The sequence below is a fragment of the Chlorocebus sabaeus genome, chromosome 21 (genome assembly GCF_047675955.1).
Source record: "Chlorocebus sabaeus isolate Y175 chromosome 21, mChlSab1.0.hap1, whole genome shotgun sequence".
In the NCBI taxonomy this organism is placed as follows: Eukaryota; Metazoa; Chordata; class Mammalia; order Primates; family Cercopithecidae; genus Chlorocebus; species Chlorocebus sabaeus.
In genome coordinates, this window is record NC_132924.1 from 114,241,988 (window position 1) to 114,266,898 (window position 24,911).

The 24,911-nt window shown below is 46.0% G+C and overlaps 1 protein-coding gene across 1 annotated transcript in view; it reads left to right on the forward strand.

The window, feature by feature from the left end:
* Positions 1-24,911, forward strand: part of TMEM178B (transmembrane protein 178B) — a 407,977-nt gene that overhangs the window by 113,955 nt on the left and 269,111 nt on the right. Inside the window, exon 2 of the mRNA XM_007983176.3 lies at positions 24,094-24,207. Coding sequence (XP_007981367.1) covers positions 24,094-24,207 — 114 coding nt within the window. The remainder of the gene's footprint in view (positions 1-24,093; positions 24,208-24,911) is intronic.

The window sequence follows — 24,911 nt, forward strand, 5'->3', positions numbered from 1 at the left end:
TGAGTCAGCGAGAAGTCGAGAGACTTGCCCAGTGATACACAGTGAGCAAGTGAGAGACAGATCTAGCTTCCTGACTTCCAGTCCCCAACTTTTTTCCTGTATGTTCTACATCTGTATGCAGGCCTTGTGCTTCCCTAGGTGTTATGAGGAGATAAAACAGAAATAAGCTTACATTCTAGTTAGGATAAGCTGCAAACAACATCCATTAAGACAGTCATTTGAGAGCTGATTGCTCTGTGCTGGTGATTGTGACCTTGAAGTACTCACACGAGAGGACACACAAAAATTACAGGCTGCTTTGCAAAGTCTGGGATGTGCTGCGGATTGAAGATAAGCCTGGAGAGAATCAAGGTCACAGACTTACCCAAACCTGAGAAACCCCGAAAACAGCCAGCGTTATTCATTGGTAATGCTGAGCTGGAAGGTGTCCCTGAATCCAGCTGCCTGAGGAAGGTCCAAGGCCACATGGCCTGATGCTGAATTAGTTGACAAGGAATCAGAAGTCCAAACTGAGGAGGTCACAGTGTCCTTTCGAAAGACAGAGTGGTGGAGCCAGTGTAGCTCTGAAGGTCTACAGTGAAGCCATGTTTCATCTTTCAGACATCTGTGGTACCTGGACATCATAAGAGACTTTGTGATCTGTTTGAATATAACCCAGAATGAACATCAAATGACAAAAGAGAATCCCTCATTGCATTGTACTAGAACGTAGCCAGAGGGAAAGACTTGAAGGCCTGTTTCCAAGAGCAAAGCTCTAATGGGTTGGCCACGCGAAGCATTGAGTGAAGGCAGAACTTTCCCATGCAGTGGCTGCAGGGGCACCCAGAGTAGAGGAAACCCTTCCAGGGCACTCTGGAGTCAGGAATGAATAGCTGAGCCTGGCCAGTGGGCCGATCCTGGTGGGCGGGCAGACAGCAGACAGGCAGAGCAGCAGGAACTTAAGGGCAGCCTGTAGACTATTGGGTCAGTTCCTAGGTCTGGCAGCCAGGGACCAAGCCTCTGAAGTTCATCTGAGGCCAGGAATCCAGAAGGTGGAGTCCTCAGCTTAGGGAAACTGGTGACGGAAGTGGTCATCATAGTCAGGCCCTGGTCATGGGGGAATAAAGCAGAGGCCCAGTTACCCAGTCTGGTATATAAGGTCAGGGCAGAGTTCGTGGTGGCAGTGATAGAGCTGGCTCCCACCTCAGCCTGAGCAGAATCCTGACTGTGTCAGCCACTCTAACGTCTCTCTGGGAAAGGTCAGCCTTGCCTTGGAGTTTAGAGAAGGGTGGCCCAAGTTGTGGCGAGAGGAGGGCTCTGAGTGCTGGGAACTGGATGGTCTCTACCAAGAACCACCAGGGCTGCTGGGCCCTGTGCAGCTGTGAGTATGGAACCCTGAAGGGCAGGGCTCAGAGTCGGAGGTTCAGAGAGGGGAAGTGGCCATCCCCACATCATCCTGGGCAGAGCTGGGACAAACCCATATTCTTTTTTGTGATTTTTAACTTTACCTTCTTTTGTTTTTTAGCATTATAATCAACGTTTAAAAAATAGGCAATACATTCACATGGTTCAGTGTCTTAAAAGCAAAAAAGGATAAACAGATCCTCCTTGACTTATGATGAGGTTTTGTCCTGATCAACCCATCAGAAGTTGAAAATATCAGCAGTAGAAAATGCACTTAATATACCTAACCTACAAAACATCATAGCTTAGCCTAGCCTACCTTAAGTGTGCTCAGAACACTTACATTAGCCTGCAGTTGGGCAAAATCATCTAACACAAGGCCTATTTTATAACAAAGTGTTGGATATCTCATGTAACTTTTTTTTTCTTTTAGACAGGGTCTTGTTCTGTTGCCCAGGCTGGAGTACAAGGGTGTGATCACAGCTCACTATAGCCTTGACCTCCTGGGCTCAAGCGATCCCCATGCTTCAGTCTCCCAAGTAGCTGGGACTATAGTCATGTGCCACTGTGGCTGACTAATTTTTTTTTATAGAGATGAAGTCTCTCTATGTTGCCTAGGCTGGTCTTGAACTCCTGGGCTCGAGTGATCCTCCCACCTTGGCCTCTCCAGGTGTTGGGATTACAGGCAGGAGCCACCATGCCTAGCTCATGTAATTTACTGAATACTGTATTGAAAGTGAAAAACAAGTTGGTCAAATGGGTACTTGACATACGGTTTCTACTGAATGTGTATCACTTTCACACCATTGTAAAGTTGAAAAATCGTAAGTCAAACTCTCTTAAGTTGGGGACCATCTGTACAAGCAATGTTTCTTTCCCTCTCATTTTCCCTAACTCCCAAGTATCCTCTGTAGACAACCAATATTACTAGTTTGCATCCAGAGATGTTTTATGCATAGGCAAGCATATACCTGTTCATCTATATTTATATTTGTCACCTCTTTTCCTTTTTTTACATAAATGTGGTATATTGAGTCCTCACTTAACATCATCAATAGGTTCTTGGAAGCTGCGATTTTAAGTGAAGCAACATACATCAGGTCCTTGAATAACATTGTTTCATTATAACATTGATGAGAAAAAATAACTGGTTTCGTTATACGTAATTTCACTTAAAGCCAGTTTCCAGGAACCTATCAATGCCATTAAGTAAGGGCTTATCATATATATTACACCTTGCTTTTTTTCATTTAATTTATCTGTTAAGGCGTTCCATATCAGTTTCTAAAGAGCCTTGTCTATTTTAAAATGGCTCTATTGCCTTCCATTGCATGCATGTACCATGATTTATTCATTCTCCTATTGATGGAAATTTAGGTTGCTCTTATGAGCAAAGTGGCAGTGAATAACCTTGTACATCTGTCATTTCGCACCTGTGAAACATCTCTTGGATAAGTTACTAAATGTGGAATTTCTGGGTCAAACTGAGGCTTTGTAATTTTGAGAGGTCTTGATGGATTGCCCTCCAGAGAGGCTGAACAAATTTACAAAATTTACACTCCAACGGCAACTCACGACAGTGTCTGGTTCTCCACGTCTCACCACTGCCATCAACCTTGATTCCGGGCCTTGGCAAGAATGATAGTTACAAATGGCATTCAGTGTAGATTTAATCTGTAGCTGTCTTATTTTGAGTGCTCTTGAGTATCTTTTCATATGTTTAAGTGACATTTGTATTTCCATGAACTTTCTGTTCACATCTTCTGCTCATTTTTAAATTGTATTGGTTGATCTCTTTCTTATCAGTTGTAGGTGCTTTTTTTTTTTTTTATCCTTGCAGCAAATGAGTTCTTTGTGATGTAAGTTGCAAGTATTCCTCTCAGTTTGTTTTTTGATTTTGCTTATGGTGAGTTTTGCTATGTGAAATTTTGTATTTTTACGTATTTAAATTTGTCAGTATTTTCTTTTATGGGTTTTGGGTCATAGTTGCAAAGGCTTTCTTTCTTTTGGGCTATAAAAAGGTTTTATACTTCTTCCAATGCTTTGTGACTTAAATTTTTCCAAACAAATATTTGATCCATTTGGAATTTACCCTGGTTTAAGGTGCAAAGTGTGCCTTCAATTTTTATCTTATTTTGCTTATTTTTCCCAGAGGGCTATCCAGTTTACTGAATATCATTTATTAAATAAACCATCATTTCCGTTACTGATTTGAGATGCCACTATTACTATATAGAAAATTCCCATGTTTGAAATTGAGCTGGATTTTCTGAATTCTGGCCCAGTTCTTCTATCACCTATGCAGCAGAGAGAGGCAGGGGCCTACTGGGGAAGAAGCACCAAGTAGCTATAGAGAGAGGACAGGCAGAGGGCTCCAGGTCTGCAGGGAGTGACCAAGATCAGCAGAGACACCAGAGGTTAGATAAGGACTGTCAGGGTATGGAGGGGGAGACTGGCCATGCACCTGAGGAAGGGGGAGGTGGGGGTGGCCAGTCGAGCAGGAAGAAGCACCAAGGCAGATATCCCAGGAGCTAACTGGGAACTGCTGTGACTTGGAATGAGACATGAGAAGGAATGGGGACTCTCCATGCAGTGGTCTTCTTTTTGTTTTGTTGTTGTTGTTGTTTTTTGTTTTGTTTTGTTTTGTTTTTTTTTGAGACAGAGTCTTGCTCTGTCCCCCAGGCTGGAATGCAGTGGTGCGATCTTGGCTCATTGCAACCTCCACCTCCCTGGTTCAAGCTATTCTCTTGCCCCAGCCTCCCTAGTAACTGGGACTACAGGTGCGTGCCACCACACCTGACTAATTTTTGGTATTTTTAGTAGAGACAGGTTTCACCATGTTAGCCAGGATGGTCTTGATCTCCTGACCTTAGGTGATCCATGCCCACCTCAGCCTCCCAAAGTGTTGGGATTACAGGCGTGAGCCACTGCGCCCAGCCAGTGGTCTTCATTTTTAGGTGTTTACTTCCATCTGTCTCAGTACTTAGACACCACTTGCTTTGGTGGTTCATATCTGCCACTTTATTCCATAAACATCTCTATGATGTGTGTTTTGAAGTCCGAATTCCCAGGGAGGGAGGCATCTTGCGATTTGGTATTTATTTTTATTTAAAAAATCTTAATGTATTCCATCTTCTGTAAGCAGGAAAAAATGTAGGAAAATGGACATTTCTCCAATGTTAGCTGCCCATGCCCTCTATCTAATTGTTCCACTCCGGCCATGGTCTCTGCTTACCTCCAACTCCTCTGCCCATCCTCCAGCCAAGCCCTGCCCCTGCAGCCTGCTTCTCCCATGAGGTGGTGGCCATAGCATCCTCTGCCTCCAGCCCCTCTGCTGAACCACCCCTGCTCTTGGCTGTGCTTTTGGGATCCTGAGTTCCCTTGGGAAGGCTTCCTGGCCAGGCTCCTGCGGCACCAGTTCTGTTCACTGCAGTGAATGGAGTGGCAACCTGAGGCCTTGCAAAACTAGATAAGAGACAGCTGTCTGTCTTATCTCTCTCTGCTTCTGTATGCTGGTTTCTGATTTCAGAGAAGCCCTGAATGCAAAACCTAAGGGGTCCCTGGAGTCATGGGAATAATGTGCTTATATGGAGGAGTTGGGCAGCCCTTCCAGGGTCAGGTGACTCCATCAGCATGATTTGCTCCTCTCCTCTCACTCTGTCTGGATGCTTGGGGTGCCAGGGGGTACCCACTTGCCACCTCTTAGCTCTTATGTTTGGGAAGTGAGAGTGGCTGTTGGACTCTGCTGCAGGAGAAGGGTGAGCACAGCGTGCAGGGAGGCCTAGGCTGGGCCCATCCCTGCAAGGAGCAGTCAACTTCAAGGGGACCTGGAAGCCAAGTGTAGACTTGATGGGCTCCTGTGCATCCACCCTGCCCATGTCTCCAGCCATACTCAGGCCCCACTCTGGTGCCTGGATAAGCACAATAGCCTCAGCCCAGGTCCTTCCCTGAATGCCTTGCTGCCAGTTCCAAAGGCCCCCTGCAGGACCCTGTCCAGCTCTGGCCCTCAAAGTACTTCTGTTTCCTGTTGAGCAAGGTACAGACTCTTCATATGCCATTCTGGACCTTGTGGGTTGGCTTCAGGCTACCTCATATACTTCTTACATGGCAGCAACAAGAAAAAATGAGGAAGAAGCAAAAGCAGAACCCCCTGATAAACCCATCAAATCTTGTGAGACTTACTCACTATCATAAAAATAGCATGGGAAAGACCGGACCCCATGATTCAATTACCTCCCCCTGGGTTCCTCCCACAACATGTGGGAGTTCTTGGAGATATAATTCAAGTTGAGATTTGGGTGAGGGCACAGCCAAACCATATCATTCCACCCCTGGCCTCTTCAAATCTCACGTCCTCACATTTCAAAACCAATCATGCCTTCCCAGCAGTCCCCCAAAGTCTTATTTCAGCAATTACCCAAAAGTCCACAGCCCAAAGTCTCATCTGAGACAATGCAACTCTCTTCTGCCTATGAGCCTGTAAAATAAAAAGCAAGCTAGTTACTTCCTAGATACAATGGGGATACAGGTATTGGCTAAATATAGCCGTTTCAAATGGAAGAAATTGGCCAAAACAAAGGGGCTACAGGGCCCACACAAGACTGAAATCCAGCAGGGCAGTCAAATGTTGAAGCTCCAAAATGATCTCCTTTGACTCCATGTCTCACATCCAGGCCAGGCTGATGCTAGAGGTGGGTTCCCATGGATTTGGAAAGCTCTATCCCTGTGGCTTTGCAGGGTACAGCCTCCCCACTGGCAGCTTTCATGGGCTGGTGTGGAGTGTCTGCGGCTTTTCTAGGTGCACGATGCAAGCTGTCAGTGGATCTACTATTCTTGGTTCTGGAGGACAGTGGCCTTCTTCTCACAGCTCCACTAGGTGGTGCCCCAGTAGGGACTCTGTGTGGGGGCTCCCACTCCACATTTCCCTTCCACACTGCCCTAGCGGAGGTTCTCCTTGAGGGCCCCACCTCTGCAGCAAACTTTTGCCTGGGCATCCAGGCATTTCCATACATCTTCTGAAGTCTAGGTGGAGGTTCCCCTACCTAATTCTTGACTTCTGTGCACCCACAGGCTCAACAGCATGTGGAAGCTGCCAAGGCTTGGGGCTTCCACCCTCTGAAGCCACATCTAACCTGTACACTGGCCCCTTTCAACCACAGCTGGAGTGGCTGGGACACAGGGCACCAAGTCTCTAGGCTGCACACAGCATGTGGGCCCGGCCCACACAACCCCTTTTTCTTCCTGGGCCTCCAGGCCTGTGATGGAAGGGGCTGCCATGAAGGTCTCTGACACGGCCTGGAGACATTTTCCCCATAGTCTTGAGGATTGACATTAGGCTCCTTGCTGTTTATGCACATTTCTGCAGCCGGCTTGAATTTCTCCCCATAAAATGGGTTTTTCTTTTCTATCGCATAGTTAGGCTACAAATTTTCCAAACTTTTATGCTCTGCTTCCCTTATAAAACTGAATGCCTTTAACGGTACCCAAGTCACCTCTTGAATGCTTTGCTGCTTAGACATTTCTTCCACCAGATACCCTAAGTTGTCTTTCTCAAGTTCAAAGTTCCACAAATCTCTTGGGCAGGGACAAAATGCTACTAGTCTCTTTGCTAAAACATAATAGGAGTCACCTTTACTCCAATTCCCAAGAAGTTCCTTATCTCCATCTGAGACCACCTCAACCTGGACCTTATTGTCCACATTGCTATCAGCATTTTGGGCAAAGCCATTCAACAAGTGTCTAGGAAATTCCAAACTTTCCCACCTTTTCCTGTCTTCTTCTGAGCCCACCAAACTGTTCCAACCTCTGTCTGTTACCCAGTTCCAAAGTTGCTTCCACATTTTCAGGTATCTTTTCAGCAACACCCCACTCAACTGGTAGCAATTCACTGTATTAGTTTATTTTCACATTGCTGATAAAGACATACCCGAGACTGTAAAGAGAACTTACAGTTCCACTGGGAAGAAAAAGACATACCCGAGACTGGGAAGAAAAATTGAACTTACAGTTCCACGTGGCTGGGGAGGACTCAGAATCATGGCAGGAGGTGAAAGGCACTTCTTACATGGTGGCAGCAAGAAAAAATGGGAAAGAAGCAAAAGTGGAAACCCCCAATACACCCATCAGATCTTGTGAGACTTATTCACTATCACAAGAATAGCACAGGAAAGACTGGATCCAATGATTCAATTACCTCCCCCTGGGTCCCTCCCACAACACATGGGAATTCTGGGAGATACAATTCAAGTCAAGATTTGCTTGGGGACACAGTCAAACCATATCAGTATGATACTGTACCTATCAATCTACAGTTCTATTTGCTTTTAATATTATATTTTGAGGTCTGTCATTACACACACATGCACACATACAGTTCTAGTTCATCTATTTTAATGACTCTATAATATTCTATCATGTGAATGTGACCACCTTATACTTTTCCACTTTTTTTGGTTTTCACTCTTTTTTGGATATTTGGTTTTCACTCTTTTTTGCAAGCATGCTGTATTGAACATCCTTATATATATGTTCTTCTCAGGCACACATGTAGGAGTTTGTCGAGGGGCTGTAAATTTGGGCCATAGGGCATATACATTTCTACTTGACTTTGTCAAGTGTTTGGAATAACTTATACTCCAAATAACAGTTTCTGGAAGTTTCTATTTCCCCTGTCTTTACCAAATCTTGGTATATCTGTTAGGTTTACTGTTTTAATTGGGAAGTGGAATGTGGAGCAGCATTTCTGAAAGTTAAAAAATAATAAATTGCATCTTGGCTGGGACTCATCAGGTTAGAGCTAAGGGTTGGGGGTTAGGGGGCACTTGTTTAACTCATAAGTATCCTTGCAGGTCAAAGGTGAGTCCTGAGTCATGACTCCCCTGGGTGCATCAAACATCAAACTATACTTGGTGCTGGGCAGCTGCAGCCATGTTTCTGCTTCCATGTCTTGGGGTCATCAGGCATGGGTGGAGGAGATGTGCTGGAGAAGCTCACTGGTGTAATTGGTCTTCGAGGGGACTGGAAATCAGGGCACAGTAGGGTCAGTCCTTGAGCCAGGAGTAGGATGGTAGGACACAGCCAGGGTTACAGCATAATGGGAGATGCTGCCTTGGGCTGTGAGTGGGGATGGGGTGAGATGCCAGCAACATGGCAGAGAAAGAAAGTGAGATCAGTACCTGAGGTCAGAAGAAGACAGGATGATAGGAAGCTTCTCCTAGACATTCATTTCTTTTGTTAAACCATGACAGATTTGTGCTTGCTGCATGTCTTAAAGGACATTTGTGGTGTCTGACATCTACAATCTGTGTCCCAAATGGTGCCATAGTATAGTAATAGCAATAACAATTATGGATTGCTTATGACATACCAGGCACAAAATGCTTTACCTATATGAACTTGTTGAATCCTTGCAATATCCCTAAGGGGGTCGATACTTGCACCACACCATTTTAAAATAAAGACACTTGTGTATATAGAGAGGGCTTCATTAATTTGGCCAAGATCCCATCTCTAGGGATTCTTAAAGCCAGGATTAGAACCCATGGCAAATTGGCTCCAGCACCCATGCTCTTTATTCTGCATAGTGCTGCCGGACACAGGAGGAAAAGAGTGAATAAGTTGCTATTCCTTTTTTCAGTTCTGTTTTTGAATTTCATTGCAACTAGGGAGTCAGGATAAATTAACACTTCAATTAACATCTGTAATCTAGCCAAGTCATTTAACTTAAACATGGAAATAATCAATTTTGTGAGTAGACAGAGGTATAAAGAGAAACACGATTCATCTATTTGGGGTTTCTACATTCTGTCTGTGATCTTTAGTTTCCACTCAAGTTTTTTGTTTTTTGTTTTTTGTGAGATGGAGTCTCACTCTCTTGCCTAGGCTAGATTGCAGTGGCACGATCTTGGCTCACTGTAACCTCCACCTCCTGGGTTCAAGCAATTCTCCTGCCTCAGCCTTCCAAGTAGCTGGATTATAGGCATGCACTACCACATCTGCCTAATTTTTTTGTATTTTTAGTAGAGATGGGGTTTCACCATGATGGCCAAGCTGGTCTTGAACTCCTGACCTCAGGTGATCCACCAACCTTGGCCTCCCACAGTGTTGGGATTACAGGCATGAGCCACCGCGCCCTGCCAGTTTCCATTCAAGTTTTAGCTAAGGCATGTAACAGGTTGAAGAGGAAAATAGTCAATCATCTGAATTTTGTTTCTCAAGTACAACAGTTCCCCCCAGTTCTTCCATAATCTCTTCTTTCTCTCTCTCTGAATTAACTGGTAAAAAGGAAAATCAGCATTATATAACTCCCTTTTCAAAGGAAAAGTGGAAAACTCAGTGATACGCATTTTTTCCCCCCTAGCTAAAACTAAACATTCATTCCGCTATTTGGAAGCATCTGGGTGGCTGTCTGAATCCTTTCATTTTTATTGAGCTCAGTCTGTACGAAATGCCTGGCCTTGGCCTTCTAGAGGTGCATACCTGGAGGAGGCGGACTTGACTGGGGAGAAGCTGGCCAGCAGAGTGTCTGCCATTGGGTCCCAAAACCCCACACCCAGAGGCAGCGGTGGCAGAGCCCAGGAAAGCCATCTCTGTCCTGGCATCTGCAATTCTGGTGACTCATGAACAATCATTTTACTTTTCTCTGAAGAAGCAGGAATGACGAATTTCCAAGTCTGTTTATCTTCTCCTCGTCCCTTTCCTTTAGGACAACTGCCTCATGCTGAATCCTTAATTTAAAGAAAATGGATGTTTCCCTCTGGCCTGAGAGCTGGGGATTCTTATCAAAAGTGACATTTAAAAAGTGCCAGACTGGCCTCCTTCCTCTTCCTGGCCCATCCTTCATCACCTCTGCCTGCCTCCATCACTGTCTCCCATCTCCAGATCTGTCTCCACTTCCTGGGTCCCCAGAGAGAAAGCATGAGCTCATTGTTTTCCAGTGAAAAACCAGATCTGGTCTCCTTCTCGCCTCGTTTGTCTGTCAGAGCCTGGAGATGGATGATTCTTCCACTGGCTGAAACTGTGCCTGGAGGAGCTGCTCTGGGTATCTGCACTGGGCGTGTGGGGCCGCAGGCAGGGTGGTGGCAGTTCGAGGCTCTGAACTTTCCCCAAGGTCATTAGGGATGTGATGGGAATAAGGGATAGATTATTTACTACACCCCAGATGGTAATCTGAAGCCATACCTCACCTTCTCATTCTTTCCCAAGAAGTCCGTTTCAGACTGGAAAATACATGAGCGAAGTGGGGAAAAAGTAGCCAAAAATGCGCAGGCAGGATGGGCCATGAGGGGCACAGACGGTGACAGCTCATTCTTTATTTCCTCTTGTGAAGAAGCGACTATGTAATGACATTTTAAAATGTCTTGTTTAAAACATGCAAAAAAAAAAAAAAAAAAAACTCAGAAAAGGGGCAAAGGCATTCAGAATCCAGGAAAAAGGGAATTAGGATAAAAAGGTGGTAGCTCCCACTAAAAGGTGACCTTTGCAACAGAAGACTGTGAAATGTTATAGGCTGCTACAAAAGTAATTGCGGTTTCTGCCATTAGTAGTAATGGCAACCTACTAGGTGCGTTAGTTAAGGAAAAGAGTCTCTTGATAAAGGAATGAAAAGAACCTGGTTAGCAAATGCAATGAGAAGGCAGAGGAATGGAAGCCATCCAGCATAATTTGGAGAAGATCTCCACCCGTTGTAGCGGGAGAGGTGCCTAGTGGTCCCCCAGTGGGGAGGCTGCTTCTCACTCTTTCTTCCTTTCTTATTTTCTTCCTTTCTTCTTTGCTTCCTTTTTCTTCCTTCTCTCTCCCTCTCTTTTTTCTTCTTTGAGACAGGGTCTTACTCTGTTACTTAGGCTGCAGTGCCATGGTGCCATCATAGCTCACTTTAACCATGAACTCCTAGTCTCAAGCCATCCTCTTGCCTCAGCCTCCAAGTAGCTGAAACTACAGGTGCAGGTCACCATGCCTGGCTAATTAAAAAAATTTTTTTTGCCGGATACTGTGGCTCACACCTGTAATCCCAGCACTTTGGGAGGCCAAGGTGGGTGGATCATGAGTTCAGGAGATCGAGACCATCCTGGCTAACACGGTGAAACCCCATCTCTACTAAAAATACAAAAAATTAGCCAGGCATGGTGGCGGGCGCCTGTAGTCCCAGCTACTTGGGAGGCTGAGGCAGGAGAATGGCGTGAACCCAGGAGGCGGAGCTTGCAGTGAGCCGAGATTGTGCTACTGCACTCCAGCCTGGGCGACAGAGCCAGACTCCGTCTCAAAAAAAAAAAAAAAAAAAAAAAAAATTTGTAGATAGAGTCTCGCTATTTTGCCCAGGCTGGTCTTGAACTCCTGGGCTCAAGTGATTCTCCCGCCTTGGCTTCTCAAAGTGTTAGGATTATGGGCGTGAGCCACTGTGCTTGGCTCATTTTTGTTTCTCAGTTGGAGTGCTGACCACCAGATGATGTAGAAGCACAGGGAGAAGTGGTTTTTCTAGTGCGGCTGAGAGTTGGTTTTTTCTAGTGGGGCTGTCCTGGTTGCGGGTGAAGACAGGATGGCTTGCGGGAGCTGTGGAATGCAAAGTGCTCTGAGCCTGGAGGCAGGTGACCAGTGGCTAGATTTTCAATGAAAGGGTGCACTATCAGGGGATTCCGTGAATATGGACAAGCAGCCCAGTTAGAGGGAGCCCTGGAAAACTGTCCAAAAGGCTTATTAAACAGATGGTGGGTGAGCACACAGCGAGAAAGCAGTGATGCCGGCAGAGTGAACAAGCCATGCCAAGCTGACCTCATTCCCTTTTTGGATATGGTTCTTAGACAGACTGATGGGGTGAACAGTGTGGGCAAGGCCTCTCGTGACATCCAGGTGGACAAAACGGGAACGTGTGGAAGCAGATCAGGGAGCTGAGTTCCTGGCAGCAGAATGATGGCACCCAAAGCGCTTTCTCCTAACTGCCTGATTTCAGGTCACGACAAGGCTTTGTGTGTGTGCTTGGGTAGAGTTCTGCCTCCAGCACCGCCCTGAGGAAAGATTTTAGTGATGGCTTGGCGAGGATGGAGATAGCCTGCTGGTGCAGCATGTGGGACTAATTGCTAATTTGTAGAATGACACAATCATGATCCAAAATTTTTTTCAGGGGCTGGAACAAATAGAAGATCCTACGCTGAGGTAACAAACCAAAATACTGGGAAAAAAAACCCCCAAAAACCCCCCCCAAAAACCTGAAAAATGAGAAAAGACAGTTGCCCAAGCACATGAAGGGGCAGAGTTGGCTTAGTAGCTTTGTTGGAGGAAATCACGTTGGCGCCGTCCTCTCAGGTGACAGCACCGGCATGTGGCAGCCCACAAAGCTAAGAGGAGACCAGGCCACATGGCCAAAGCTGTGACACCAGACCTGGGAGCCGGTGGCCCTACGGGGTTTGCACAGGTCTGACTGTGCACAGGAGTTACTGTGCCCAGTGCTCCGTGTGACCCTGGGAGAGAGTCTCAACCACAGACTGAACCCGGAGGATGGCCAGTGTAGTGATGCGTTTTGTGACTGTGTGGTTGGGGGAGCCGGGAAGTGTTCAGCTGGAAGAAAAGGAGACTTGGGGGTGGGGAGGGGCATAAGCATTGTCTTTAAATATTTATGGGCTATTGTATGGGAAGGGGATGTTATTGAAGGCTCATCATGGAGCAGGTTTTACACGGGTTATCTCATTTATTCCTCATCTGTTTTCTGAGGTGCGTGCTATTATTATCATCAGTATATGATGAAATAGAGGCTTTGAGAGGGTGAGCGACTTGCCTAAAGGCTCCTGCTGGTAAGCGGCTTGTCCTGGGAGTGGGGACAGGAATGTGGCTGAGACTTAAGACATCAGATGTGGGGCTAGTGAGCACTCTTTGAGCTCTCCTTCACTTCTGTGTTCTGTGTTACTATGGAGCTATCTTCTCTCCAGCTTGTTAGGGGAGCTATGGAAGCAAACATTTTGTCTTACTCTGATAAGAGCAGCAGAGTCTGTAGGTGCTGAAAATCCCTGCAAATGGAAAAGTTTTACTTTCTATGTTTCCAGTATAAAACCTTGGAAGATCTCCTGCTTTCCTTCAGAAGAGTCTGGTACTTCCCAAGTTCTTTTCACACGTGTGGCAGGGCATACTTAGGAGTGTGTTAGGTGGATTCGAATCCCACCTCTGCCACCTAATAGCTATGCACTTTTGATAAGGATATGTCTCTAAGCTTCTCGGTCTTCATTTGTGAGTGGGGATAATAACGCACCTCTTAGGATTAAACAAATGAATAAAACAGTTCTGTGCACAGTGCTTAATACATAGAAAGTATTCATTAAACAGAAGCTATTGTTACAATGAATAACAGTACTCAAAGCATCATTTTGACCATCAGGACCACAAAGGTGAAAAACACAAGCTCCTCTATCTCAGAGCTTTTGCCATAGATAGAAATACATGATGAATATATAATAAATGTGTTATAACAGTAACCAGCAGAAGGTGTTAAGGGGCAGGGTAAGGGGGTCAGAAACACGATGGTGGGGTGAGTGGGTGGGTGACAGGTTTTGAAAATGAAATTCCATGTGTGTAATGAGGAGGGTCCCCTGAGCACCTCTCATAACAAACATTTATGTAACATAGAATGAAAAGAAATTAAATATTTAGGACTCAGTCTATGCAATGCATATAAAACAACATTAAAAGGCCACATTGATAAGGCAGCACAAAAAAACAAAGCATACAAAATGGAATGCATTTGAAAGCATTAAAAATAAAAACATAGATAACACTTTTCCTCAGTATGAAGAAAATAAAACCTTCTTTCTGGCTGGGCCTGCAGCAGCTATAAGCCTTGCAAATCCTTGGGCTCAGAACATCTGGGAGGAGCAGAAGGCGCTAAAGAGAAGACGTGGGGGAGGTGGGGTGTGGAGATTTCTTGAAATAAGCCTTTGTGAAGAGTTGCCTCTTAAATAGGGAGAGCTCCTGTCAACATTGCCGGTCTTGATGGAGGTTGCCAAGGGTGTGCCTTCTCTGCCCCTCCCATTTCTGCCCCTGCTGGGGACAGGGCTGTGGGGGGTATGGGAACCACCAGCATGGTTTGCCCATTTTGAAGCCCCAGAATATTCCTGGTTTGCTTCCTGCCCCTTTCATCACTGACAAAGTTTTTCCTTTTAATCTCCAATCTTTAAGCCCCTGGACTCCTGTGTTCCTCCACCCAACTCTCGTGGTCTTCTAAAGAATCCAATGTGATAATGTGAATGCATCTGATAAATGGCCTTCCTAATGTGCTAAAGAAAAATCTCCCTGCTAAAATGTTATTTTAACTTTTTTCTTTTTGAAGAAAATGCTCTTTAAAGAGGAGATGAAGCCTGAGCCTTAAAGCTCTAACTGGTTTTGTCTTTTTTTGTTGGTGGTTTTTTCCCATGTGCTCTTTCTACTTTTGATTTAATCTTCCATATATTAAGTGCAGGGGATTAGCCAGGCCTCAGGCTAGAAAGTCTAAGAAGTGTCAGCCCATTGCGTGAGACAACATCAAGTCCTGAAGGCTGACAATGTGGTGGGCAGAGGCCAGCATGTGTCACTGGGAGACCCCACATGTGGTCTCCCACTCCAAGCGTTGTCACCGTGGGAAGGTGAGCAACATACAGGACATGGACAGTGTCCCTTCCTTCCTCCCTTTCTTTCTTTCCTCATCAGTGGATGTATTGAGTTTCTTCCATGTACAAGGCACTGTGGCTGCAAAAATAATCCTTGTTCCTAACAAATCTTCCACCCAACAGTGAATCCTTATAGCCGTAGTGTCTGAACTGCTGCACTCACGCTGGAAAGCACAGCCCTGGGTTAGCGAGGCCAGAATCTGCATCCCAGCTTTTCCCCTGGCTGGCACAGATGAAGGCCTGGAGGCCTCTTTAGTCAAACAGGGCTGGTCCTAGAATACCCCCCACCTGGGGTTGTCTTGAGGATGGCATGGGATAATACGGGAACCTCTGGCATGTGGTAGGCATTGAATTGATTTTTGTTTGTTTGTTTTTTAAAAACGGAGCTCTGGGGTGGAGGAAACACACGGACTCTCAGAAGTGGTCCAGTAGTGTGTCCTGGACTACTAGAGTCCATCCTGTGCCTGTAGATAGGTGAATATCAGGAGAGGAAAGGGCCTCGGGGGAACCCAAAGGAAGAGAGAGCCTGCCTCATCCAACAGCGCCCACAGGACCCTTCAAAGCAACCACAAGACTAGATTGTACCAGTTCCTTTTTCAAGCGTGTAAACCATGCCTGTCACACTCCTCCAGGTCATTGTTCTTAGTTTGGGTTCTCCCGAAAGTGGAGCTTGTGACGGGGACTCTGAGGGAAGCAGGTGTGCGGGAGCTGGAAGCGTGAGACCGGAAAGAGGAAGAAGCCAGTCAAGAAGGTGAGGGAGCCAGTGACTACTGTGAGGTTCAATTCCAGAGGGACCCTCTGAGGAACTGTGCAGAAAGCATCTCATAATTACTCTCCCAAAGGATGGGGCTGCTGCTCTCCATCTACTGTAGTTGCTCAGCGTGGGCTTAGTGGACTTGGGAAGGGAGTGGGGGCAGGGAGGGCTGCTGGGTGCTTGCTGTGGGCACTATTGGCTTGCCCAGGAGAGTCCACTGTAGCTTCAGCTGCAATCAGAGGTGAGCACAGGGGATGTGGCACAGGACACTGAGGGCAGTTGCACTAGTTTCGTCCACACAGATTCCAGACTCATTTTAAGGCATTGTGTGAACACAGCTTGTGGGTGGGAACTCAACCATGGTATGGCTTTGCTGGCAGCTCTCAGATATGGCTTCGGAGAAGAGAGCAGCAGACACTTGGAGCCATTACTTAATTTACCTAGAAGATCATTTGATCAAATAGCAGACCTTGGTATCTATTTTTCAATCGTCCAAATATAACTGAGGGCTTCCTATAGACCCATTGCTGTGCTTGGCTGTGGAATAGAACATAAACAAAAGAAATGGCTTCTGACTTTTTTTTTAAGAGACAGGATCTTGCCCTGTCACTCAGGCTGGAGTGTGGTGGTGTGATCACAGCTCACTGAAGCCTCAAATTCCTGGGCTCAAGCAAGCCTCCCACCCCAGCCTCTTGAGTAGCTAAGACCACAGGTGTGCAACACCACACTCAGCTAATTAAAAAAAATTTTTTTATAGAGACAGGGTCTCACTCTATTGCTCAGGCTGGTCTTGAACTCCTGCCCTCAAGAGATCCTTCCACTTTGGCCTCCCAAAATCCTGGGATTACAGGCTGAGTCACAGCACTTGGCCTGGTTTCTGATTTTGATAAACTCCGTCTAGTGCTGGAAACTGTTATTTGAATAAAAAAGGGTTTGGGATTAAGGGAGTCTAGGAAAATCTGCTGTAACTGTCCCTTTTGGGGGGAGTCACAATGTATATTAAAAACTCTTAAAGTCCTGCAATAAGGAAGCCATTTTGTACTTTGTTTAACCCAACCTCTCCTAAATACGTTGGGCCATCACATTCCAATCCCATCTCATCACTTGTGAAGTGATGGGGGGAGAGAGTTCCCACATTCCAATTCTTCCTCGGCCACCCTGTCAGCACCAGGTGCCCCGGTGCCATTGTGAGTAGTTAAGGGCCTTGCCTTTGCCTTGGGTGCTTCATCCCTTCTCAGCATCTGTGCTCTCTAGGCATACTCTGTAGCTGAGGGGTCTCCATCTGGAGGAAGGGGATCTGGGATCTCAGCCCTTCAGACTTATTTACAAGAGCTTTAGCAATGGGTGTCCAGGAGAACAATATTTGATCCAAAGGAATGACTCTCTAATGGAGATATAAAGTACTACAGCATTTGTTTAGGGAAGATAATTTTAGGTGGGCTGAAGTTAGGTCCCAGCATTGCCTCTAAAACCACTCTGCCTAGAAGGGCCCTGCTTAATATATATTACCCTTGAGTGATAGACTTCTTTGACAAGCACTCAGGAAGCCCTGGATTGCTAAGAGCTGATACATGTGGGGAGAAAAGCTGCCTGCTGGCATTGCTGTAGGTGTGACCAGACTTCAGAATTCAGTGTCACTGCATGCAGTTTCTGTGCCATCTCTGGCACCCTCCCTTCCTTGGTCTCTGTTTCCGTACATCAGAGCTCTTGTTCCACCAGTCTCCTGGGGGTATTGTGTGTGAAAATTTATACTTGATAGACATAGATCTGTGTTTATAGCACAATGCAAACATTTCAGGAATATCATTTCTGAGTTCCTGTGTTCATGTCCCTTTAGTCTTAGGACAGCAACTGATAAGAATAACTAATATTTATTGAGCACTTACTATGTGCAGGGACCACACTTAGTACTTGATGTGAGTTGTCATGCTATGCTTGGGTCTTAAAGGATTTGAGATGGAGAAAAAGTAATGGAACAGTCTCTTCCCATTGATGGTTCCCCATGTCTCCCTTTGCCACCATGGAGCTCTGGGAAGGAAGAATGTGCTAGCATTGGACTGAGCAAAAGCTAGAGTGATGCATTTAGAAGTGGAAGAGCGAGGGGAGATGCGAGAGGAAGAGCCCTGGAGAAAGAGAGGAATGAGCTGGATGTTTTGTCTGCCTGTCCAACCTGGCCTCTGCCTTCTGCATCTGCTCTGAGCTCCTGGAGGCTGACCTACCCTCTGGCTTCTAGTTTGGGTTGTGCTACTGGGAGGAACTGATGAGAGATTGAAGGTTGGAGCAGTGAGAGGTTGGGTGTTTCTTCCCTGTCACCTCACCAGAGGTTGGCTGTGACTCTCCACCAAAGGCTGCATCATCTCTGTCCATATGGCCACCCTTGCCAGGTCCTGATAACAGCTTCCTCCTCTGCCCCTCCAGGCCTTGGGGTCATACCAGCTGCTTCTGTTGCCAGCCCTGGGTCCCTTGCACCATCCTTCACTGGTCTCTTCATACTCTGTGCTTAGCTTTGTAAATTGCCCTCCCTGTTTTGTTGTTATTGTGGTAAGGACATTCAACATGAGATCTACCTTCTTAACAGATTTTTGAGTGTATAATAGTATTATCAACCATAGGCACAATGTTATACAGCAGATCTCTTATTTATCTTGCATGACTGAAATTTGTGTCTGTTGAATGACATCTCCCCATTTCTCCCACTCTCCAGCCCCTGGCAACTATGGTTCTCCTCTCTGTTTCTATGAGCTTGGCTAGTTTGAGAATTCATATAAGTGGAATCATGCAGTGTTTGCCCTTCTATGACTGGCTTATTCACTTAGCATAATGTCTAGGTTAATCTGTGGTTGTCACACGCAACAAGCTTCCCTTCTGTTTAAAGACCGATTATATGGCACTGTAGGGATGCAATGTTGGATATCGCATGGGTACACGTTTCCTTTATCCTTCATCTGCTGATGGACAGTTAGGTTGCTTGTATGTTTTGGCTACTGTGAATAATGCTGCAATGAACATGGGAGTGCAGATATCTCTTTGAGATAGTGATTTCAGTTGTTTTGGATATTTGCCCAGGAGTAGCATTGCTGGATCATTCGTAATTTTTTGAGGAACCGCCATACTGAGCCCCATAGTGCTGCACTGACTTACAGTCCCACCAATAGCATGCAAGGGTTTTGCTTTCTCCACCTCCTCGCTAGTATGATTTATTTATTTATTTTGATAATAGTCATCCTAACAGGTATGAGGTGATGTCCCCTTGTGGTTTCAATTTGCATTTCCCTGATGATTAGTGATGTCGGGCATCTTTTCCTGTTGGTCATTTGAATGTCATTGCCTTTGGAGAAATGTCTGTTCACATCCTTTCCCCATTTTTTAATCAGGTCGTTCTTTTGCTATTGGGTTAAATTGTCCTTTTGTGAAACTCTCCTTAATTACCTCTGTCTTGCTATGACCCTGACATATGGGCAGGAGGGGTCACCAGCTCAGAAGGCAGAGTATGACTGAGGGTTTAAAGTGTCCCACCAGGCCAGGGGTGGTGGCTCACGCCTGTACTCCTAGCACTTTGGGAGGCAGAGGTGGAAGGATCACTTGAGCATGGGAATCTGAGACAGCCTGAGCAACATAGGTAGACCCCATCTCTACAAAACATAAGAAAAGGCCAGGTGTAGTGGCTCATGCCTGTAATCCCAGTAATTTAGGAGACTGAGGTGGACAGATCACTTGAGCCTGAAAGTTTGAGACCAGCCTGGGCAATATAGTGGGACCCCATCTCTACTAAAAATAAAAAAAAAATGAACTGGACATGGTGGCATGTGCCTGTAGTCCCAGCTATTGCAGAGGCTGAGCTGGGAGAATCACTTGAGCCCAGGAGCTCCAGGCTGTAGCAAGCTATCATTGTGCCACTGCGTTTCAGCCTGGGTGACATAGTGGGACCCAGTCTCTTTTAAATAAATAAATAAGTCTCCCACAGTGGGCACAGGAAGGAGCCACCCCTGGGGTCTCAACCAGCCAGTCCTCCCCTACCTGAGGCTTCTGGAGGGAGAACGGAGGCGCTGGGCTGGGATGCAGGAATTTGGTGAAGAAGCGTTTGTCCTTCCTTCCTGGGAAGGCCGTGAACTTCTCCATTGCCTTCCAGGTAGCCCCCTCTGCATTGCGTGCTGCAGGAAAACCTGTTTGTATTAGGAAGCCCACATTCTGGGCCTACTTATTTGGTGCCCAGATGGTTCCTGTATTTACAAAAGCCCAGCACACTGACAGGACCTGCAGACACATGGATAAATATTTTCCTTTTCTTTTTAGACAATATTTGAATCTTTCGAATTTAATTGCTGTCAGAGGCAGGATGCTTGCAATCCCCGAGGCAAAGCAAATAGCCAGGGCCTCCAGGGGGGCTGTGGTGGCTGCTCCAGGCAGGCTCCCCAGCCAGTCACCTGCAGTGCCTGTGGGCTGGCTTCTTGCTCTTGCTGAAGGTCAAGGGCCTCTTCCCTCTCTGGCTGGGTGGGCTGCGGTTGGAGGAGCTTAAGGGAGCTGGCTCCAGCCTGCCTGGAACCAGTGGCAACTTGTTGAGTTTCTGTTGAGGCTGAGAGAATCTGACCTGAGCTAAGAAATCAAGTGCTTTCCTCACACAAGAGTGAGTCACCAATCTGGCCATTCCCAGTGGGACCTGGTTTTGTGTCCCAAGGCTGGGTCTTAGAGGTGTTTTGTTGAATCTTGAAATTATTGTAGGTAGGGCTGCTGCTAGCTCGTAAGGCAGCATTGTGCAAATGAGACAAAGGCAGAGCTTCTGGCAGGGCAGCCCCCAGCAACCCCCAGCAGGGTGCAAATCTTGGCCAAAAGAGCAGCAGCTGAATTTCAGTGCCCAGGTGTCCCTGGGAAGTGCCCTTGTGCAGGACACAACCTGCGCAACTGCACATGTCCAAGGCATGATGGTATTCTTGTTACAGCCTTCTACACTTTATATCTTCCTTTCCTCTTTCTTTGATTCCTTTTTTTTTTCTCCCAAAACCATTGACCTAGCTGCCCCTGCGGCTACTTTTACCAAGTCTGTTGAGACACTGTTCTGTGATCATACGCCATTTTCTTCTACCTCACTGTGATTAATAAGCCTCTCCTTGTATTGTCCAGGCAGGGAAGAGGCGTTTGCTATAGACTCACAGAGTTCTGCAACAATCGCCTCCTTTCATTCATTAGATTCTAATTTGCCTCAATTATTTTAATTCCTTGCATGTAATAAAAGCAGTTGGATTCTTTACCCACTGCAGTCTTACAAAGAACACCTCGTATTATTCATTTCTTTCCTCAAAGCACATGTTATTGGTGCTTACTTTGTGCTAGGTGCTGGGAAGGTAAAGATGAATGAATAAGACAACATCCCTGCCCTTGAGAAACTCATAATCTAGTCGGGGAGTGAGGCACGTAAACAGATAAATCACAGTGCAGGAGTGTGTTTGCTGCAGGAAGGACAGAAGCAGGGAAGCTGCTGGTGGAACGCCTGCTGCTGGGGTGCAATCTAGATGCGAGGAAGGCTTTGCTGAGTAGCTGCCATTTGAGCCATCTCTTATGATGAGTAGGTTTTTGCTCATCCTAAGGGAAAGAAAGGCAGGAAGGAGAATAAATGCTAAGTCAGGAGTGAATATGGCATATTCAAGGTAAGGTGGGAGGTTCACCTGGCTGGAGCCTGGGGTATGTGAAGGTTGGGGCCTGAAGGGAGCTGGGACTTTATACCTGAGGAGTGTGGGGTTTATCCTGTGTGTAAAGAGGCCAACACAGGGCCTGTGAATGGGGTGTGACATCATCACATTTTCCTTTATAGAATACACTCCACATGGGAGGGTGGCCTGATAGAGGAGACTCTGGTTAGACAGTCCTGGATTTTAATCTTGGCACTGCTACCTCCTTCAGTGAGTCATTTAATCTCCTCATGCCTTCACTTTCTCATTAGAAAATAGGGATGAGGGGCCGGATGCGGTGGCTCATACCTGTAATCCCAGCACTTTGGGAGGCTGAGGTGGGCAGGTCACCTGAGGTCAGGAGTTCGAGACCAGCCTGACCAACATGGAGAAACCCCACCTCTACTAAAAATATAAAATTAGCTGGGTGTGGTGGTGCATGCCTGTAATCCCAGCTACTTGAGGGCTGAGGCAGGAGAATCGCTTGAGCCTAGGATCATGCCATTGCACTCTAGCCTGGGAAACAAGAGTGAAACTCTGTCTCAATCAATCAATAAATAAAAATTTAAAAAATAGGGATAAGGATGGTAATGCCTTCTTAATTTGGTTGTCGAACGGATTGAATGATTAAATGAGTTGATATCCATAACAGAGTTTCCCACCGGTGGAATAAGTCCAGAACCCATAAGTAGATTCCAGGTGTGTTAGAAACCCTGGCTTCTTCAGTGTCCTAGGAGCCTGGACAGAGCCGTAGGCAGCCTCATCTGTTCACTCCAGGGTGCCTTGTAAACATCTTCTGTGTGTGCACCACAGCATAAGTAAAGTTGGAAACCAGTGGTCTACAGCCTTGGCGAGTCCCTCCTATCTCATAAGTCCTTAAGTGATGTGGTTGTTGACTGTATCAGGACAACTACTACAGGAGGAGGGGAGATAGACAGTAGGTGCGAGACTCCGGGGACATTTCTGAAGTAGACCTGGCAGAATTTTGTGACCAGCTGGATGTCAGGAAGGTGGGGCACCCTTGAGGAGGAAGCAGCATTCGCAATGACTGCAGGATTTATGTTGTAGACTGGATGGGAGGTGATGCTATTAATGGAAATTGTTATGGAAATTAGAGCATGTGGGGTTGGAGGTGTGAATGTGAATGGAGGAAGTGGAGACTGGCTGGTAGACTCCTTTTTCAACAAGTTTTGCAAGTTAAGGAAGGAGGATGACAGGATGAAGGTATGAGGAGGAGGTGTGCTTAGGGGGAATGCTGGGGGCATGTGAGAGGCTTCAGGATGCTTGTGGGCTAAAGGAAAAGAGGCAGCAAAGTCGAAAAATGGAAGATGCAGGAAGAGCGCATACTACTCTCTAGAATGTGCTTCTTGGATAGCGTCAGTCCCACTGGAGGAGTGTCCGCCAATAACTGGCAACTGGGCAGTTATCCAGATATGATTTACAATAAGGCATCAGTTTCATGAGGCACTGTCTAAATTATTGCACTTCACCAATTGCAGGTTCCCTGCTGACAGTGGGTCGGGGGTCAAACAATTCAATCATGTGCCACCACTTATAAATTGAAAATCAGTGGGGTGCAAAATGGATTACCATCAAAATCCATTCAGGTGCAAAACCAAATTTAAAACCCCCTAACCTTTAAAAATCACCCCTTTCCTGATTCTTCACAATGCTCTGACATTGAGTCTTTATATCCCCCAGATGAGCAAGTGTCAATAGATATGGCTGCAAGAAACCAAAAGTAATGGGGGAAGAGCTCCCCATCATGCCTTCCTTTTGGAATTTGCAAACAGGGTGGATTTATGCATTAATGCACTGGCAATTCTGTTAGTTTCTCCGAGGCAGTGGTTCTCAAACTTAAGTGTGTAATAAAATCCCTGGAGGGCTGATGTAAATTCAGATTGCCAGGCTCTACTTCCTAGTTTGACTCAGTAGGTCTGGGGTTGAGCCTGAGAAGTTGCATTTGTAGTAAGTTCCTAGGGAATGCTGATGTTGCCGGCCCTGGGACCACACTTTGAGAATCTCTGCCCTAAGATCTAAATTTGACAATCTAAGATCTATTTTGACAATCCACTAGTAAAGCATGCTTTGATTGGTGTTAAGTCTGTTAATAAATCAAAATTTTGTTCAAGAAACCTGAAAAGAGACTAGTTCAAAGAGACCCAGATTAATCTGAGTGCTTTGTGTTCAGAGGTGAGGTTGGGAGGATGACATTGAGAGGATGGAGGCCCCCCGCACATCATTCCCCCAGCTCACCATTCCAGAAAATTGTGTGTGCTCAGAGCACAAATGATATCATTAAGGCTTAACAAAGCCTGCTCTCTGCTGGTCCCTGGATGGAAACTGTTGATGTCTTTTGATGCCAAACTTCCTCTCTTGACTTGGAAGTTGATTTTCCTGGGAATGTTAGACAAGCTGCTGTCAGCCTAAACATTGGTTCTTCCCACCTCTGCATGATCCCGGGATGTATTTTTCCATCTAAATCAATGCTATTTGATTGTAGTTCTACTCTCTTGCTCTTTTGGAGTTGAAGGTATTGTCTTTCTGTAGTTGTCACCAGGCCCAATATGAAATGTCTTCTTCTCCAGGATGGAAAAATTAATCCCAGAACTAGTCCATATGTGGTTGCTGCTTCCTTAACATTTTGTTTCCTGTCTCTCTCTTCCAGGAGAAATTGAGCGATGCACGTACATCAAATACCACTACTCCTCAGCAACCATCCCCAGGAACCTCACTTTCAACATCACGAAGACCATCCGTCAGGACGAGTGGCATGCCCTACGTAAGTGCACCTGAGTCTTGGTGGCTGTGACTGTGCCGTGAGGTCCCCTTTGGAGGGATCGGAGGATTGGATATGCCTCCTTCTGGGGTCTCTGGGTGGTCTCAGAACATTGAGATGGTTCCGTAAAGTGCCAATACCTTTGGGTCAGAATTGCCTCGGTTGGTTTTGATTGCATTATAAATTTGGGGAGTTTGCTTCTAAAATTAAAGAACGAACCAACCATCAAAACTACAGAAATGACTAGCAATTAGACAGTTACCTTATTTCACCACCCTGGTAGGCATGTAAGATTTCACCTACCTGACTGAACCAACTCTTGGGATTTATTAATAATTCCAGCCTGTCTCCAAGTTGCTTGGAATATTATTGTGGTAACCTGTTAGTCCCTTGGGTTGCATTGGTAAAGGATGAGACCAGCTGGTGGTTGCAGGATGCATCACATTGGAGATGTGCATCTGGGTAGGTCACTAAGAAGTAGGATGTGGTCTTTAAATCTACTGTTTACCCTTAAATGATAGGTTTTGGAACCCTGGTTCATGTGCAATTCCTCAGCAAAGATCAGAATATCTATGTGCACTGGTTGGGGCATTTCTTGGCCAGGGATCCTCAGAGACTTAAATGACAACGAGAGGGTTAGTTAATAAGCAAACAGAGTTTGTTGGCTATTTTTACTCTTCTCCTCCATTGGGATACACTGCCTGTCT